We start from the raw sequence: 20,005 nt of genomic DNA, 5'->3' as shown, positions 1-20,005 counted from the left end.
CCCCGTGTTTTAAGATAAATAATGAGTTTAATAAAATATAACCCTACAAGTTTCGTAAATTGTCAGACTTACATCTTCTGGGATATTAGCAAACGTTGTATGGAAAAGAGACTAGACACAATTAATTACACTTATTACATGTTATCAGAACTTCACAATCAGTACATATAAATTAATAATCAGAATAAAAATGTTAAATTAATTACTTTATACTTGTTTGAACAATGCTAGTTACTACTGCTGTCACATTCTGTAGCATCATGTGTGTGGTATCCTAGGTCTGCAGCAGTTAAATTTTTAATGAAAGCAGACCAAATCCTACACAAAGTTTGGTCTGCTTTCATTAAAAGTTAACTGTTGCGGACCTAGGTTATGACATATGCAGTGCTGCAGAATGTGACAGCAGCAACTAGCATTGTTCCAACACGTATACAGTGATTAATTTAACATTTTTATTTTGGTTATTTATTTATATGTACCAATTATGAAGTTCTGATAACATCTAATATGTGTAATTAAATGTTTCTAGTCTTTTCTCAGTACACCTTTTGCTAATACTCCTGATGATGTAAGTCTGATTATTTATGAAACTTGTAGGGTTATATTTTATTAAACTCATTATCTTAAAACGTGTTCTCAATACTGGAAGTTGTCTACAGAATTGCTGGAATGGAATGATTTCCTTTCATCCATACGGATGGTAGGGGCAGTAAGCTACCATACTAGAGAAGTGACTATGAGCAAGGTGGTTTCCCATTGCCTTCCTTGCACAGAACTACTAAACCACAGAAACTTATGTATTTGATACTCTAAGATTTTTATAGTTTAGATAAAAAGATCTAATTATTATTATTATTACGGGGAACTCCAAGGAGTCCTTAGACTCATTGAGGGAGGCCCTAAACATCATGCCAAGAACTATTCAGCATTCGCACAGTATCTATCATACTTTGCTTTGAACTCATTCGCAGTCATGGCACCCACAACAGACTCTGGAAAAGGCCTTTGACAGGATGCCACATGGAATTCTAATCAGTAAAATGCAGCATTATTCCACTCTTTCACCACTCTCCAAGTAAAAAACTAGTTCTAACACCCTTGCTAACTACACTCTTGCTCAGTTTCCATGGATGACCCCCAGTTCTCCAACTACCACACTTGTCCTGAAAAATTTCCTCTGAATTAATCTTGTAAAAACCTCTCGGTAATTTGAATGTCTCAATCATATCACCCCCCTTTTCTGCCTACCAATCAATTTCTGTAACCCACAAATCTTCAACCAGTTCTTATAAGGTTCATTCCATACACCAGCTACCATCTTATTCACTTACCTGTAGATCCTCTCTACCTCCTCCCCATCACCAAGAAACCCTGGCACCCAGATCTGCACACAGTAGTCAAGATGGGATCTTATCAAGGCTCGATAAAGAGGAACAATAACCCAATAACCTGCTTGTCTCTGCTCATCAAAGTATTCTTCAGTAACCAAGTGATCTGATGAGCTGATTTAGTCACTTTTGCTCTGTGCCCCCCTAAACTCCAACTCCCTATCCACCAACATTCCTAAGTCTTTGGCTTCATCAATTTCCTGGAGTACAGTTCCACCAATGTGGTATACTGCTGATAATCTTTTCACTCCAAAATACATAACCTTACACTTTGCCACATTAAACTGACATCCATCCTTAGTCCAGTCTAGCAATCTATCCAAATCATCCTGCAAAATTTTGACATCATGTGTATTCACTATAGCTCTACCCATCTTTGCATCATCGACAGACAACTGAACAGTTCCTCTCAGATCCTTTCCTATATCATTAATGAATAAATTAAATAGCAGTGGTCCAAGAACAGAACCCTGTGGCACACCACTAGGCACAGGCCTTCTTTTGGACTCTACTCCTGAATAAACTACTCTCTGATATCTCTCCATCAACCCCCTCCTATCTATCTATCTCAACAACCCTATATCCATCCCCATGTGCTACATTTTACTGATTAGAATTCCATGTGGCATCCTGTCAAAGGCCTTTGCAAAATCCAGCAGTATCACTATAAACCCATTATCCAATTCAGTCATCATCTGTATTATAAACCATGAACAAGTTACTGAGGCATGATCTACCCTTCAGAAAATCAATTCATAATTTATCAGAAAGAGGGAATTACAATTGATATGAGGTATTTCTTAATGCTAGACAGTTACTGAATTAGAAAATCTGCAAAAATTCAGAATGCATCCCATATAGTACTGAACAGAAAAAATAACTTGTAGAAAATAGAAATTAATGATACATGTTAGAGATTGTTCATACATTTATTTTTTTATAATTATACTTCACCTTCTTAACCTGTTAGGCTCAGTTGCCTTCATGGCCAGTTAATTGCCACTTATGCACTTAATGTCATGATGAGACAATTATTCCTACCTGCATATTCACATGCTGGCTTGTTTATCTTTTTAAACAAAAATCCCAAGTTTCTTCAGAAGGAAACCTTTCCACGTTCATATTAGAGTGGCTAACTTATCATCAGTTCAAAGCCATTATAAAGGTGCATATCCTAGATGGAATTGAAACCATATTTTTCGACCAAAGGTGTTGTTGATGCAATCTAATCCATGGAGTCCTTTTATATTTAGAATGTTTTAAAAAATCGCATGATACATGACTGTCATGGAGAGCCACACTCTGTTTTTTTTTTTAATATGATGATGATCCCCATATAGTATAGGTTGATGATTATTAATTTTTTTTTTATGCTGAGGATGCAATAATTATAAGATGTTTATGCCAAGAGAGACAGAGATTGATGATAGGGTAATCCCAAGAAGAGAAATCTCATCTTGTTTAGAGATTTGGACGTTGTTAGAAAGTAAATGAGCGTTTTTTTTTGTTTTTTTTGTATATAAGGTAGGATTGTGTTTTGCTAACATTGAAATTGACAGTTTCTGAACCCTTGTTTGGAGATCAAATTTAGAACAGTAAAGGTTAATGTTCTAAATATTATGGTGGTTGGGTAGTGCAATGTTTTTTGAATGATGAGGAAAAGTGCAGCATGCTGTCATCAAAACTGTATCAGACTGGCAGTCAGCTAGAGTAAGTTATTGATATATAGCTGTGGAAGAGAGCAGGTGAGATAAGAGCCCTATGGAACTCTAACATTAGTCACAAAGTTAGAAGATAAGGAATTATCCACCGTCACATGTAACGTGTGTGCATGCAGGTGTGCCTGTGTCCATTCTGGAAGCTGCAACTCATTTGCAGAGATCAGGGTATAGACTTGAATGATGAGTGCTTACTTAACAGACCTTTGCTAGAACTGGTCAAAAGCCTTGGAGTTATCAAGAGCAAATACTTGCGATTCTGCACATTTTTACATGGCATTTAGCCAAAGATGGGTGATGTAAGTAAATAGATTCCCTGTTAATCAGCAAAGGTAGAATCCATAGTGGCAGTCATGTATTAGTTAAAAGCCTTTAAAGTAGTAGAGAAGTTGAGTGTTAATGTTTCTTCTCTTCATTACTTCAGAGAGAATTGAGGTGAGAAAAATTGCAGTAGTGTGGCAGTAAATATTTGTCACTCTTCCTAGGAATGGGTTGTGTGTGAGAGAGAGAGAGCTAATTTCCAAGCTGTGGGATAGATACTAATGGAATAAGAGAGTATGCAAAGGTGACATTGAACAGGTTAATATTGTTGTCAATAATATTAATAATTTGGAAGATAATGCATCGACCACCAGCATACTCTTTCAAATATCCACACTGGAGTAGCATTTGCAACTTACCACAGAATGTAAGTTGCAAATTATACATACTACCTCTAGCTGCCCAGTTTGGCAACATTTTTATTGTTGGACTTGCTCATGGTACATGTTCCACATTAAAATATTATTTCATTATTTTTTTTAATTAAATAGACTATTTGGATAATTAGATGGTTTCTGGCAAAATATTGTAGTTGTAACATCTTATCACTTCCATTCACTCACAACCAAGTTACTAAATATGGATCCATTAATTCTATGATCAGTTCCCAGAAACTGAAATTGAATACAAATTTATCTGATATTTTACATATGGACATGTAAAATATCAGATAGACATGTTCTTTATGGATCTGTACATATTTCTGATTACAGTTCATAAAAACACTTTTTGAGTTACTAAATCTAAAACAAAACCATTACAATTAGCTCAAAAAAAATTACCGTATATGTCGGCATATAAAACAAGGCCTAAATTTTAGGCTATTTTTAAGTTTTAAGCTTATGTCAGTTTGTATAAGACGATCTCCCAATTTGTTCTTTCTTGTATTAATGCTATGTTAGGTATTATTGTTATATCCGTTATTTCTTATATCTATGCATATCCATTATTTTTTTGCATAGCATAGATTTAGTATTTATGCAAATTACCCTAATTAAAAGTGATTAGCCCCAATTTTAATTAATTATTAATTTTGCATTTTTTTTTAATTTTAGGATTATTAAAATTGTTATCATTTAAAAGGAAGATGAGATCATTTAAAATCATGGAACCAGCAACAAAACCAAGAAAGTATGAAGCTCGATTTTAAAATAAGGGTAATTGAAATGGCAAAGCAAACTATTAACTGTGCTGCTGCAAGAAAGTTTGACATAACTGAGAAGATGGTAAGAGAATGGAGGAAGAAAGAAGATATTTTTTAAAAAATTGCCAGAAAAAAAAAAGTGCAACGAGAACGGGGATCACCCGATGGCCGCAACTTGAAAATCACTTTGCAGAATGGGTATTTGAACAAAGGCAGAATGGTTATCTTGTTACAAGAAATATGATTAGAGCATATGCACTAAAATGGTCAAGATTGAATCCAGATGAAAGTATAGAATTTCAAGCTACTTCAGGATGGTGTAATCGTTTATTATTTATGCAAATTACCCTAATTAAAAGTGATTAGCCCCAATTTTAATTAATTATTAATTTTACATTTTTTTTAAATTTTAGGATTATTAAAATTGTTATCATTTAAAAGGAAGATGAGATGAGATCATTTAAAATCGTGGAACCAGCAACAAAACCAAGAAAGTATGAAGCTCAATTTAAAATAAGGGTAATTGAAATGGCAAAGCAAACTAATAACTGTGCTGCTGCAAGAAAGTTTGACATAACCGAGAAGATGGTAAGAGAACGGAGGAAGAAAAGAAGATATTTTTAAAAAATTGCCAGAAAAAAAAGTGTGATGAGAACAGGGATCACCCAATGGCTGCAACTGGAAAATGAATGGTTATCTTGTTACAAGAAATGTGATTAGAGCATATGTACTAAAATGGCTAAGATTGAATCCGGATGAAAGTATAGAATTTCAGGCTACTTCAGGATAGTGTAATCATTTTATGAACAGACAAAATCTGATAATACGACAAAAAACGAAAATTGCTCAAAAACTACCAGAAGATCTTGAACTACCACAAACTTACCAGTTTTCATAAATTTATTATTCAGTTGAGACAAGAACATAAATTTCTATTGTCAAATATTAGAAATATGGATGCAACTCCTATGAGCTTTGATTTGATAAACAATAAAACAGTGGAGTCCGAAGGTAGTAAGAGTGTGCTAGTTCGAAGTACAGGTCATGAAAAAACAAGGTTTACGGTTGAGTTGTCGTGTTTGGCTGATAGAACCAAGTTAAAATGAACCAAGAAAACCAATGATAATCTTTAAACGTAAAACTAAATCCAAGATAAAATTTCCTTCAGGTGTTTTTGTACATTTTCACAAAAAAGGATGGATGAATGAAAATGGTGTGAAATTATGGATAAAAAACGTGTGGAACACTCGACCAGGCTGTATAATCTGGAAACGTAGTTTATTAGTATGGGATATGTTTCTTAGTCATTTAACTGAGAATACTAAAAATCTTCTAGAAAAAAATAACACAAAAATTGCTGTTATACTTCTATATTGCAACCACTAGACGTCTCCTTGAACAAACCATTTAAAGATCACATGCAAGAAGAGTGGAATAATTGGATGTTGACTGGTGAAAAATCATTTACAAACGGTGCATCTATGCACGCTGCATCACTTGATATGTTGTGCAATTTTGTGATCAAAGCATGGAATAAAGTAAAAGTAGAGACTGTAATAAAGTCATTTAAAAAGTGTGATATATCTAATCTAATCTAATAGATGGTACAGAAGATTGTTGTGGACACTGATGACGATGAAAACGAAATCATTCATCAAATTCGAACTGGTGAAATCCATTCACCAGTTCGATTCACCAGATTTGAACTGGGATCCATATGATGATCATTAAACAATGAATCTGAAGAACTGTTTTCAACAGATCTTCTTCTTCTTCTTCTGCAGCTTCTCCCACTTAAGTGGGGTCACTGTTTGTAATGAGTCTCCTCCACACCTTCCTGTCTTGGGCTGTCACCACATCCAAGTTCTTCATCTTCAATCTTCTACCAGCTCCCTCCATCTCTTCTTTGGCCGCCCACGCTTCCGCGTTCCTTGCACATCCATCTGCATGACCCTTCTTCCCACATATTCATCCTCCCTCCTCATCACATGACCAAACCATCTCAACCTTGCCTCCTGTATTTTTGCTCCTAAGTTCGTAACTTTCACTGTTCCCCTGACATAGTCATTTCTCAGACGATCTTTTCTGGTCACACCGCACATCCACCTAAGCATTCTCATCTCTGCTACTTCCATCCTGCTGATGTTATTTTTCCTCAGGGCTACAGTTTCTATAGCATATGTCATAGCTGGCCTCACTACTGTCCTATAAATTTTGCCTTTCAGATTGATCGGCACCCTCTTATCACATAACACTCCATCCATCTCCCTCCAGTTCCTCCAACCCGCTTGTATCCTGCATCCCACTTCCTTCTCAGCTCCTCCATCTTCTTCCACTGTTGAACCTAAGTATCTAAGGTCTCTCACCTTCCTGATGACATTTCCTTCCAGCTCCAGATCTGTCTCCTGGCCGCTGCTGACTGCGCAACACATATACTCTGTCTTACTTCTGCTCAGTCTCATACCTCTCTTCCAGTACTTTTCTCCATCTTTCCAGTTTAGTTCCCGCTTCTTCTCTTGAATCTACACACAACAAGATGTCATCTACATACAACATTGTCCAAGGCACATCTTCTCTCACCTCCTCTGTTACCACCTCCATCACATTATTAAACAGAAACGGACTTAATGCTGACCCTTGATGAAAGCCAACTGTTACTTGAAAACTTTCTGTCTGTCCCAAACAGGTCCGAACACTTGTCTTCACATTTCTGTACATTTCCTGCATCAACTGTTTTCAACAGATGATGAAGAAAATTAACATGAAAATTGAGGTTAATAATTATTATTTGTTTTTTAAGACTTACATCTATTGTAATATTTTAAATAAATTTATGTAAGAAAAAATTAATCTGATTTGTTTATAAACACTGCCTATTTTCTTATATAACGATGTATTATAACTACCTAAATGTTCGTTCAAGAAATTAAGCTTCCCTTTTTATACTTGCCGTATAAGACGACCCATGATTTCAAGGGGGTTTTCTGTAGTATTTGAGAGTCGTCTTATAAGCCGACATATACGGTAATTATTGATTGTCCTTAAACAATTGATATTTTGATAAGTATTTGCATGGCGTATTGACAACATCCTGGATGTTATTTTATCATATTACCAACAATTTTTTGCTAATTAGTATAACTTTACAATGGAAACATCATAATCTTATAAATTTGTTATCAGAACAAATGTATGAAATGTTTAAGGTATGGATTAATAACTAATTTCTGTCATGTTAAAGCCTCCATTGCTCAGTCGATATAGACGAAGCCCTTTGGTCGGAAAGATCTGGGTTCAATTCCCATCAGTGAAGTGAGGAACTTCACCGCTAACTCACCTATCATCTTTCGATGAAAGGTGAGTTAGCGGTCTGTCTCATATGGAGGTAGGGTTCTTTTTCACTCGGAAACTCAGGTTTTTTGTTTCCCACAACATGTAAACCTGCCCCGTGAACACACGCATCTACAGACATAGGACACACCAGGAGGCATAGGGCTAACCACCTTATCCTCGATACAGTTGCGATTGCAAAGTCTAAGAATAACCTCAACACCGTTCAAAGGTAGAAGAGGGAGGATTAAACAAAGTAAAGTAAGTAAATTTCTATCATTGAACATGATAGAAACTTACTTACTTTACTTACGAAGTTCACAGTTCTGGCTACTGTTATACAATGGTAGTAAACCAGAATTCCTGCAGATTGTGTGTGTGTGTGTGTGTTATATGGAGTGTTGTCAATGCCACCATTAATCTACCTATTCATTATACTAATTATTTAATAACCTCAACATTCTACTTAAGGAACAAACAGTTGATTGAGAGAATATTTAGCTGATAATCCATTGTAATAAATATGAAGGAGAATTTAAAATCTGTAAACATTTTCTCTCATAGACAACTGAAATGGCACTCTACTGATGACATATGATTCGTGCTTTTTATGAATATTAATTATTTAAATGAACTTTTTTTTTATTACAGCTTCAGTTTTTGGTGGTCTCTGTATCCTGCTTGCATACCTAGCTGAAAAGATGGGAGGAGTTTTGCAAGCCTCACTTACCATTTTTGGTGTTGTTGGTGGACCAGTACTTGGGCTCTTTTCTTTGGGTATGCTAACACTAAGGGCAAATCAAAAGGTGTGTAAAAATGTTGGTATTTTATAGTTTAATTATATACATGTGGAATATTAATTTCTAAATAATGAATATACTAATAGCCAAATTTATATGACATACCTCTTGGTACTAATAATTTTGAGATTTTTTAATGTTATTTTACTATTGCTTTATTAGTTATCATCATATAATATGATTTTCAAGTCTATCTACATGTGCCTTCTGACAAAACACACACACACACAAATTTATACATGGCACGGATTTGTGAAGGCATTTTACAGGTTATTGCAATGATTTATTTTACATAAATTAGAGCCAATGGAAATGGATATGAAGCTGGTGACTTATATAAGAAAGTGGTTGATGGATAGATTTCAAAGAGTAGTATGCCAATCAGTAACAAAAAAGGGATGCGTTCTTTTTTTATTTATTTTTTCCTCCAAAAATGGCTACATTGAGATCTCTTACTACTGATTAAATTTGAACAATACCACAGATTTTGAGAGCAATAGATTATAAAGATATTAGGTTCTTGAAAATTATTCAAATGAAAATGAAAAATTGGCAACAAATCAACTTAGACAGTTTTTGATTGGTCTTCTAAAGTTGGCAAAAATGGACATGTCCCTTTTCCGGTTACTGATTGAAATAGAATCAAACAGAAGGCAGGTGTTGCAGAGATCAGTGCTTGAACTACTGCTGTATAACTTATATTAATAATATTGAGAACGATTTGAGGGAAAGATTTGAGGAAAAATTAGAGATCCTGCTAGATAATTTGAATAGATTGGTATTGTGGGCAGAGGATTATGGTTTACAGTTAAATCTGGAAAAGCTTGGGCTGAAAAGATTATGAGCTGTATATTACAGTGTTGGAACTGTTCTGCAAGAATTGAAAGCTAAGGTTTGAGGTGATAATGGGTGGGAGAAAAATTCAGAGTATAGTGCACAAGTGGACAAAATACACAGAGAGGAAGTTGACGTATATCTTGCAATTCATTCTGTAGAAGTTCATCTAAAGAATGAACACAATGTATTAAGTAACTATAAAGTAACACATATGCCACAATAAATCACTTTTTTTATTATGCAAATATTTTGTTTTATGTATCATAAGACATCATCAGTAACAACAGGAATTGAATTAAAAAACAGTAATGTGCATGCTTATGTTGGAATTCCTCTACACATACAGTCATGTGTTCATGGCTTAAAACTAATGGGCTACCAAAAAACAACTTTTTCAAGTCATTATATCCACAATACATCTGTATTGTGGATATAACGTATATCTGTATTTGATATGTTGATACTTTTTAATCTTTCAACTTTCTTTTAAATCTACTCATCACTATGCACATAAACTTAGCATCATACATATGCTCAAAAACAGGGCAACAAATATCATCATGGAAGAAAAAGATCTGTTTGATGAGCTCTCACTCATATCCAAAACTCCATCCAAAAATGGTTTACCCACAAATCATTTAAAAGATTCCCTACAGAAACAGTCCACAGCGACAACCTCAAGTGACACAGTAACACATCGTCATACCTTATGCCAGCTCAGTCTCAATGAAAATAGCAAAAATCATGAAGTCTTTCAACATCAGGGTTGCCTTCAAACCTATTTTAACTACACGGCACATGCTAAGATCTCCTAAGGACTGCATCACCTTCTACAAGTACGTAGGTATATATATATAACATCCCATGTTCCCGTGGACTGAACTATAGGCCAAACATCATGAAGCCTAGAAATCCGAAAAAAAAAGAACATATAGGAGATGTCAGCAACAACAGAACAGACACCTCAGGATTAGCCCACCATTTCTTGATTTTGAACCATTCCATCGATTGGGACAACAGCTCCATGCCGTACATTGAAGAAGATTTCAGATGTAGAAACTGCAGTGGTACTCAGGACAGGAGACAATCTCAATATCAAGGCATGATATTAAAAGACATTTGGAAAATGTTTATAAATTCACTATGTTTAGCAGAACTCAATTTCGCAAAAAACTATAAAATGCGATCTACTAACAATGACTAAGTCTCCGCACCCTATGCTCTTAATGTCACGAGTCTTTTCAATTTTTTTATTTGATTTTAATGTCATTATTGCATTCTTCTGTTTTAATTTATAGTATAGCCAAGTGAAAAAACTTTCAACATCTGTCTCAAATTAAAATTAAATTAATCTCAAATTGTGACACCTTTTGACTACTTGTATATCGAAATATGACTTCTATTACTTCAACCTTGCTATCAGTTCTGTGTTGGCTGTTAACTATGAGACCTCAATAAAGGTTGAACAGGTCTAGGTTGTGGCCCTTTCCATAATGCATAGCATTATATATGTTTGTAAAGATATTTGTGTTGCATTCTGGGATACTAATGCAATTAATATGAAGTCATCATGTATATACAAGTAGACCAATCGTGATGTTACTTCATGCATAAAATTTTATTTACACTTAGATAAAGGATTAAACCAAGAATATAATTTCTTGGCATCTTTAATTTATAATATAACCAAGTGAAAAAACTTTCAAACGTCTTTCTCTAATCAAGAGTATTTTAGTAATAATTTATGACATCTTTTGACTACTTGTATATGGAAATATGATTTCTGCATTCCTTCAACCTTGGTATTACTTCTGTTTCTGGCTCCCACTAATTCAAAGTTTTCTCAATATGATTATCATCTGCATGAAAAGAAAATAACTAGCTTCAAAATCAAGAACAATAGGCATGAAATTGAAATAATAGAAAGTGTGAAAATAGTTTACAAGAAGCAGGCTACATCATTGCTCCTTCACAGATTGAAGACCTCATCAAGTTCATCCAAATTCTAAATGTTAAAGATTTTTGTCACTTACCAGTGACACTTCATTAATCATAGCATCTCCTTTCTGCATTACCTTATTGAATGTACAAGGATTCCACAGGAAAATTAAACAAAAAACTATATGAAAACTTATGCTATGCCATAATATCAGGTTTTTGTGTCTTAAGAAACATACTTTTGCAGATATAAGAACTTTACCAGATAGATATCCACTTCTTTCTTATTGGACTTTGGGAAATTTAACAGGGCTGGAGTAGTTGTTCTTATTCTTACCCCTTTCCCTCCTTGGATCATTCTGTAATATCCAAAGGGATGCAGCAGGAGTGATAGGAGCTCGACCTTTCTCCATTCTTTTCTTTGAAACTTTTGTAAAGCTTCCACTGACAATTCCCCACTTTGGTAAAACAACTTCACTAACAGTGCATTATCCACCAATGTCAGCATCACAGCAAGAAACATTTCTATTCGCACCAACAACTGGAAATCTGCACACACATTACTAGCTTCCAGTGGTACACCCTGCATTTTATAGGACTCTCATTTGCATGCATTTCACAAATGAGGCATGTGATATAGTATCCTCTATTGCTGAAAATTAGAACTAAAATTTTTTTTCTTTGCCAAAAAAAATTCTCCTCCTTACAAGTCACTTTCATTCAAACTGCACTCTGACATACCAGTTTTTCTGATTGTTATGAATTATTGAAAGATTTAAAAATTTATGGGACACCCTGTATATAATTGTAATACTTTTTTTACTAGTAGGTTTTTAGGATCTCATTTTAGAATGATTTTTCCTTTAACTTCAAAGCTATAGCAGATTTATCACGAAATGTTTTTATTTGTTATAAGATTGATTATGGTGAGTAAAATGAAATAAACAAATCATTAATATTGCTTTATTTTATATTAATTATTAACATTTTTATTCAGTCTTAATTTTCCATATAATTATTGCATCTTACTGAAGAATGCTCATTGCAACCAAAACTTAGACATTTTTCACACTTTGACCTTATTTTACGATCCTTTGATCTTGGACATGTTACATGTGTTGTCAACAAATGTAATCATTGTAACCAGAACAAGAAATATGTATAAAAGTACAAAACTGAAAAAAAAAATCACTCAAAAAATACTTGCATAAGTAGTTGCATGGGATCAAAACATTAGAAATCACTTCTTACTCCACAACTGATTGCACCAATGGCTGACACGTGACTGATTTGGTGCAAGGGCAGCAAGAAACTCAGCTACATGAAATCACAACAAAAATCCATTATTGGTTTTGTCAGAAATCAAACTTTAATGACATCTTAAAGGTTAATGCTGAAATAAGAATTAAAAACCATTGCAATCATTTTATATGTATTTTTAACATTAGCATAACTGATTGGAGGACAGTATGACTTGCTATTTGTTTTTCCCCTCCTCCACCTATTTTCCTGAGGAGGAGAAAACTAAATAACAAGGAATGCTGTTTGGTTTTCTTCTAAATCAGGAAAAGTGTTGCCCACATTATTTGAGTATTATTATACATAGGAAATAGGAAACTAAAACCATTATAATTGGACAATTGTAAATTTGTTATATAAAAATACTTATTTATTATAAGTATGTAGATACTTTTTAATTTAAAAAAAAAAAAGGCCTCTCTCTTAGCATATATTGTAAGCCCACTCATACTTGTCATTACCTACATTTCTCTTCATTGCACCATATATCACAAAAATTAGGTATTATACATATGCTGAAAAAAGGGCAATCTCTATCACGAGAGATGAAGAAATACTAAAAGAAGAATTACATTCTCTTCTCCAATTATTGATAAGCAATGGATATTCTGAGAAAATGGTACAAAGAATACTATTCTCTACTCCTGCTCAACAACTTCCTGACATTCTATAGAGCCTCAATTTGCATCCCTTATACCAGTAGACTTTCTCTCAAAATCGCCAATCTCCTGGAATCTAATGACTTAACAGTGGCTTTCAAGCCTACTGTGACTTTACAAGCTCTATTATGTTCACCTAAGGACCACAATAAACATCCTAGATTTACAATATTCCCTGTTCTTATGGTCTTGCTTACATAGGGTAAACATCTAAAAGTTTGGAAATTAGGCACAAGAGCATATTGGAGATGTTAATAACAACAGAGAAGGCAGCTCAGCCTAGCTTTCCACTTCTCCCACATTCCACAATACTGAAAGGTGCAAGAGCTCTGTGCCTTATAGAAGACAACTTCAGTGTCTGCAACATCTAAGAGTTTACAATGGCTATCCGCTCACCATCAGCAGAAACCATGGAATGATTTTATGTGATATTTGGAAATCACTTATTAAATCTTTCAATATGTCAGACCTTAACTTTTCTGCCAACTATCATGGATACCTACCGAACAATGACTGACCCATTCCATCTTCCACACTTCATCTGTTTCTGTTTTTTACTTTTGTGTAACGGTTCCTACAAGTTTCAGTTATGTAATGTAATGGTTCATGTTTACCACTTATTGCAATTTTTTGCTCTTCAAAAGCCATTAGCATATCTGGTGAAACTAGTTGGTCGACTATCTATATTATCACAACCAATTAAACCCAGTGTCAGTTATTGTCACTTATTAATTTGTTGTAACTTATTACATATCTTTACATCCACAGTTTTGGTTGACACAGTTGTTAATTCTAAATAATCCAGAGGAATTGTTAAATTATTTTTTTCAAAAGTTTTCCAAAACAGAAGAGTTTTTGGTTTGGCATTGATTAGAGAACAGACACATGTTGGTAGTGAGTTGCTAGTTATAAGCAAACCAAAATACTTTGCAATTAAAAAAAATGAGTACGAGATAATAAAAGGTTTTTGAAAAATTAATTCACACTTAATTAAAAAAGTGACCTGCATCAGTTGATAATACATTCAGTAGTTTAACCTCCCTACCAGCCAAGGTGGATGAAATAGTGAGACCAAATTGCACTTCTTATCCATGTTATTCAATGGGTGTTACAGAATTGTATCCAGAGTTAGCTGGACGTCTATAGACATGACCGGTTGGGAGGTTAAAGTGCTGAAGATCTCATTCAGTCACTATTTTGACGAAATTTCCTTTCACTTCATTTTTTTTAAATTACTTTCTTCAGTGATTTTAGATATCAATAAATTGTAGATTTTTGACAAATTATGTATTGCCAGATGTTTTATCATTTATTGCTGGATGAAGTGCTTATTTGATTGGTTGTTATTCACTAAATTGTGTTTTCAGTTAATTGTTGTTCAATGAACTGTCTTTTCAATTTATTGTTGTGGTGAATTTTCTAAACAGGTTTCAGATTCAGCTCTTTCCAGCCAAAGAGTCAATACTGCCCGAGCTGGAGAGGCATATTTAAAAAATGATTATTTATATCTACAGAAGTACTGAAATTAGATAATTCATAGCCACTTCTGTTTTATAGATCAATTATTTTTATGTCTTTTAAGATTTTATGTTATGTAAATTTATATGAATACTCTTTTTTGTTAATCCTTTATACCACTATTTCTTTCCCAGGGAGCTCTGTGTGGACTTTTTGCTGCATTGATTATTTGTTTTTGGATAGGATTTGGAGCTACTGCATCTGGAGTGCAAAATCCTAAACTTCCTCTATCAGATGAAGGATGTCCAACTAATTCATCTGCAGCACTCAAGAATTTATTATCAAATATCACAAACTCTATTTCAAAACCCGATTCATATACTAACGAAACAATTAAAGCAACTGAACAGTGAGTAATCTTAAAATTTGTTCTTAGTATAATTCAGAATTTTGAACATTCTTATGTGTTTTTTGACTGTTACTGAAATAGTTAATCAGTTACAAATTACTATATAACTATCATAAAATTCTTAACAGTAGTGCTATATGAAAAACTGAGATCGTTACTAACATCCTATCAACAACTTTTCCTCCAAATTAGTCTGTTATCTGTCGACTCCAGTATGATCAGATATTATATTTCTGTCTTCTAAGCCACATCGCAATATCAATCCACCTAGACTTGTCTTTTCCAGCTATTCTGGCAGCAAAAAAAATTGCTACCCTTTTCTCTCCCATTCTGTTTAAGTGACCATATCACCAGAGATTAGGTTTGGTAACACACTGAATGTTAACAACATCGAGTTCTTTCCTAATATCTTCATGTTTAATATAATTTTGCCACTGTTGTCATTTGTTCCCACTCCTAATCTTCTTCAGAACTGTCTAGTCTTTGATCAAGTGTTTTATTTCTAACCCAGCTCTCATATCCTTAAGTTAAAATTGGTTTTAAAACTATGTTCTATACAACTGGTTTAGCGCTTTGTGTAAATAATGTTTTGCCTAAATTGAAATGTTTTACTCCTTGTTTTAAGAGAAACTTGAGCCATAGTTTTATACAATATATGCACGAAACACAAGGTAAAAGTATTATTTATTAAATATACTGCCATATATTTCAGTTTGAAATTAACAGACCATCATCAGTGGCCTAAAAACAGTTTTGCCAGGTAGAATGCAAACAACTGATTTATTCAAAATAGAACGAGCCATGTGATGTTAAATCGCCAATAGTATTATGCTTTCACTGAAGAAAAGGTTAATCATAAAAGTGTAAAATAAATTTTATATATATATGTGCAATTTATTTTATATATATTGCATTCTACCTTATAAAAACTGTTTTTTTAAGTCTCTGACAATGGTCTGTTAATTTCAGATTGAAATATATGGCAGTATATTTAATAAATAATACTTTTACCTTGTGTTTTCATGTGTATATTGTATGAAATGTTTTACTGGTTCTATAGGTTCTCTATTCAGAATGAAGTTGATGTTTTCAATGTTTCTGCCTATGTTCATTCTTTTTATTGCTGATTTTATTATTATTATTATTATCCAGGCCTCCATAGAGTCAAAAGACTCATCGTGGGAGGTCCTTCCTAAGAAACACAGTCTATCAAGACTCATCGAGGGTAGCCCCCCCCCCCAAGAAATATAAAGTCTATCATACCACTCCTTAAACTCATTGACCATTCTTGCTCTCACCACTCCATCAGGCAATGCATTCCATGGTTCAACCACCCTCCATGCAAAGAAAGCACTCCTCACCCTCTTGCTCACAGATTCCTTTTGTAACTTCCATTGATGGCCTATCACAGCAGAGTTGCAACTTATTCAGTTTAGTTGGCGAATCTGCAGACTTATGCTGGATTTATTTAGAAGTATAATATCTGCATAAGGTAAAGAGCTGAGATCAGTGTCTGAAATTTAGACATCGGGTTTAATGGCAGGAATTTGATTATGATGATGAGGTTTATACATTGGTTATTCAAACCTGTACACCACTTGAGGATACATGGCAGGAATTTGATGATGATGAGGGTTTAATACTTTCAGTCTCCAGAATATTTTGCCACCTTCCTGATATTTATTTTCTATCTTATCAAAGTCCACAATTACTTTCATTTAGCTAGTTTTACATGTGCTTCACTTTCTTACATATTTCTCTGTATTCTCTAAGAGCATAAGCTGACATATTTGCCAGGAAGTTTTGATATGTTTCTTCTTTTCCTTGACTTCCTCTTTAACTTCCTGAGTCCATCATGGAGTTCTGATTTTTCTATCTTTACAGACAACCTCACCACATACCTCTCTTTAGGATTTGTTCTTGAATCTTCAAGGTTTGTTTCTTGTTTTCAAAGTCTTTCATATTTTCTTCAGTGACGTTTTATGTATTTGAGTCTGCAGTTCACCTCTGAAAGCTGCTTGGTTTTGATTTGTTTTAAAACTTTCTTAAACACTCTTCTTTTCAATGTGAAATTCAGTTTTATCATGCTCAAAACTAAATAGTGATTACTACTAATTTTGAATCCTTTATAAAATTTTGTGTCCTGAGCCAGTGGGGAAGCTTCACTGTTAACAATAATATAGTAATGAGACTTTTCTTATTTCTTGCATGTTCTCTCCATGTGAATTTGTGCACATTTTTATGTTGAAACATGGTATTAGTAATGATTAGTCCATATCCTGAACAGAAATACAACAGGTACTCACTGGTACTCACTGTTATTATTAGCTTTGATCTTTTCTCCAAATTTTCCCAGTATATTTCTATATTTTAATAATCGTTTCATACTTTGCTGTTTAAATCTCCAACAAGGTCCAACTTTTCCTTTTTCATTGTGTCAACTACCTTAGAAATCCTACAAAAAATTTCTCTATTTCTTCCTTAGGAGAATCTTCTATGGGACCATGGGCACAAATAAGTCTTATTATCCATTTCTCCGTTCTGATATTTGCCTATCACCTATCACTCTACTACTTGTTATTGCCTGTGATTCAAGAAGATTATCATCATGTTTATTGTTTGAATATTATTCTTACTCCTTTTCCCTGATCATTATTGCCTGAATATAATATCTTATATTTGTTGCTTTGAAGATCTCACTTGTTTTTGCCTTCTTTGTTTTGGTAAGCATTATTATGTTGATCTGGTACTTATCCAATTCTTTTGCTAATTTCATTTCTTTTTCATTAATGCTTATGTTGATGGTGGCAATCTTGAACTTTGCTTTGTTCCAGTAGCTGACTTTTCACCATTCGCCTTTCTGTCATTTGCATTATGATTTAAGCCAGTAAGAATACAGTTTAGTTGGTTAAATACCAAATTGTCAACCCTATAGGTTGACAATCTGGATACCAAGCAGGGTGCACCAGGAGAAGGTGGGGATTATACATTAGGTCAGAAGTCCTGGTTGGTTCATTGCATTCCTTAAAATACTATGTGGAAGTATTCTCCAGTTATTCAGCTTTTACCCCTTAAGTATCCCTACTGCTGAATACTATTAAATTTAAATTTCAGATAAACTAAGGTATATAGTTGCTAGAATAGAAAGTAATTCATGATAGTTGCTGCATTGAGAATTAGTCAGGGTGTGGTTTTCTGAATTCACAAATAGCAGGTAAATGGTATGCATACTAGATAACAGATTTACAAATTGTCTCTTTCCTTGGGAAGGGGGGGGGTTAGTGTTTTATGTGTATTTTTCAATGGTGAGCATGCAAGTATTTTTCTAGCATGTGAGAGTTGTATTAATAAAAATATCACCTCAAAAGTTAGCTAGCTCATGCCATGGATAGGACTACAGTGGGTTTCAGTGTTAGATAATACAGAAACCCACTCTAGAGACCAAGCATTACTTTTTCAAGCTACTTGGCAAATACGGTTGCAGTCACACTGGGTGATTAGAATCATTTATTATGTAAACATACACATTGACAGAAGATAAACATTTAGCAGACTACTGCTGAAATATTAGTTTCCCTTCCGTTTTCCTTGATAACATTTTTGATTGTATAAACATCTTTTCATTTGGTTTTAGCGATGTCTTTTGGATGGAAAGAGTGGGTTGAATCCTGTCTAGGATGTGAAGAACCTTTATCTGCAACCGTATGTGCTGGAAACTCTTTTCATTCTGCAAAACAGGCAAACAGTCAGAAGAACACGATCAGTTATCAGCCATAATACACTATGCAAACAGGATTGCCCTATCAGAACATTAATTAGGTTAAATAGCAATGTTAAAAAGCGAAATGAATCCATTCAGCATTCCCTACTAAAAAAAAATAAAATAAACTGTAATTATAATTTGTAAATTAAAATGTACTGCAGATTGAAATATAAATGTAAATGACAAAATGCAGAAAAGAATTGTGTATTTTATATAAAATTATTCCATATCCAATATCGTTGATATGAAAAATCTCTCTCTCTTAACACATTAAATGAATCATAAATATATATGGGAAAAAATGTAAAATACATTGTTAGTATTATTATTATTATTATTAGTATTTTTTTTTAAACAGCCTATTTTTCTACCCACTGCAGGGTGAAGGCCTCTCCCATTGAGGGAGGTTTTGGGTCTACTACTCCCATGGTGACCCAGTCCATATTGGGAGAGTGTATCTATACTTGGGTGAATGAATGTATGAAGGTGGAAGACAATCACAAACATCCAAGCCTACGCAGAATTTGAACCCGCAGCCTTTTGGCTGGAGAGCAGATATGCTAACCACTCAGCCAACCAGGCTGGCAGTATTATTATTTATACACATTTAAATAGGATATTCACTTAACATTATGTACTGAATATTTGTAAATTCATGAACAAATGTAATAGTAATACTTCAATTATATATTTGCACATAATCTGTATATGTGAAGATGATAATAAACTTTGTCAAAAAAAAAAAAAAAAAAAAACTATTATATGGGTATCTCCATGGAGTCCATGGGAGATTCATTCTATCCGCACAATCTATCATACCTCTCCTTGAACCCATTAGCAGACAAAGCACTCACAACTTACTCTGGCAACCCATTCCACTCATCCACAACTATCCAAGTAAAAAATCTAGTCCTCACACCCCCTATTAACCACACCTTTAT

At 33.9% G+C, this 20,005-nt stretch overlaps 1 protein-coding gene across 2 annotated transcripts in view; it reads left to right on the top strand.

Moving 5' to 3' along the window:
• The window catches only part of LOC150100370 (putative sodium-dependent multivitamin transporter), a 156,310-nt gene that overhangs the window by 99,539 nt on the left and 36,766 nt on the right, over positions 1 to 20,005 (top strand). For both annotated transcript variants that reach the window (XM_090402504.1, XM_090402505.1), the window contains exons 9-10: positions 8,553 to 8,707; positions 15,087 to 15,301. In XM_090402504.1, coding sequence (XP_090258630.1) covers positions 8,553 to 8,707; positions 15,087 to 15,301 — 370 coding nt within the window. The remainder of the gene's footprint in view (positions 1 to 8,552; positions 8,708 to 15,086; positions 15,302 to 20,005) is intronic.

Source organism: Typopeltis vanoorti, chromosome 13 (genome assembly GCF_054136105.1).
Source record: "Typopeltis vanoorti isolate ZY-2024b chromosome 13, IOZ_Tvanoo_1.0, whole genome shotgun sequence".
In the NCBI taxonomy this organism is placed as follows: Eukaryota; Metazoa; Arthropoda; class Arachnida; order Uropygi; family Thelyphonidae; genus Typopeltis; species Typopeltis vanoorti.
This window is presented reverse-complemented; position numbering and strand designations above follow the sequence as displayed.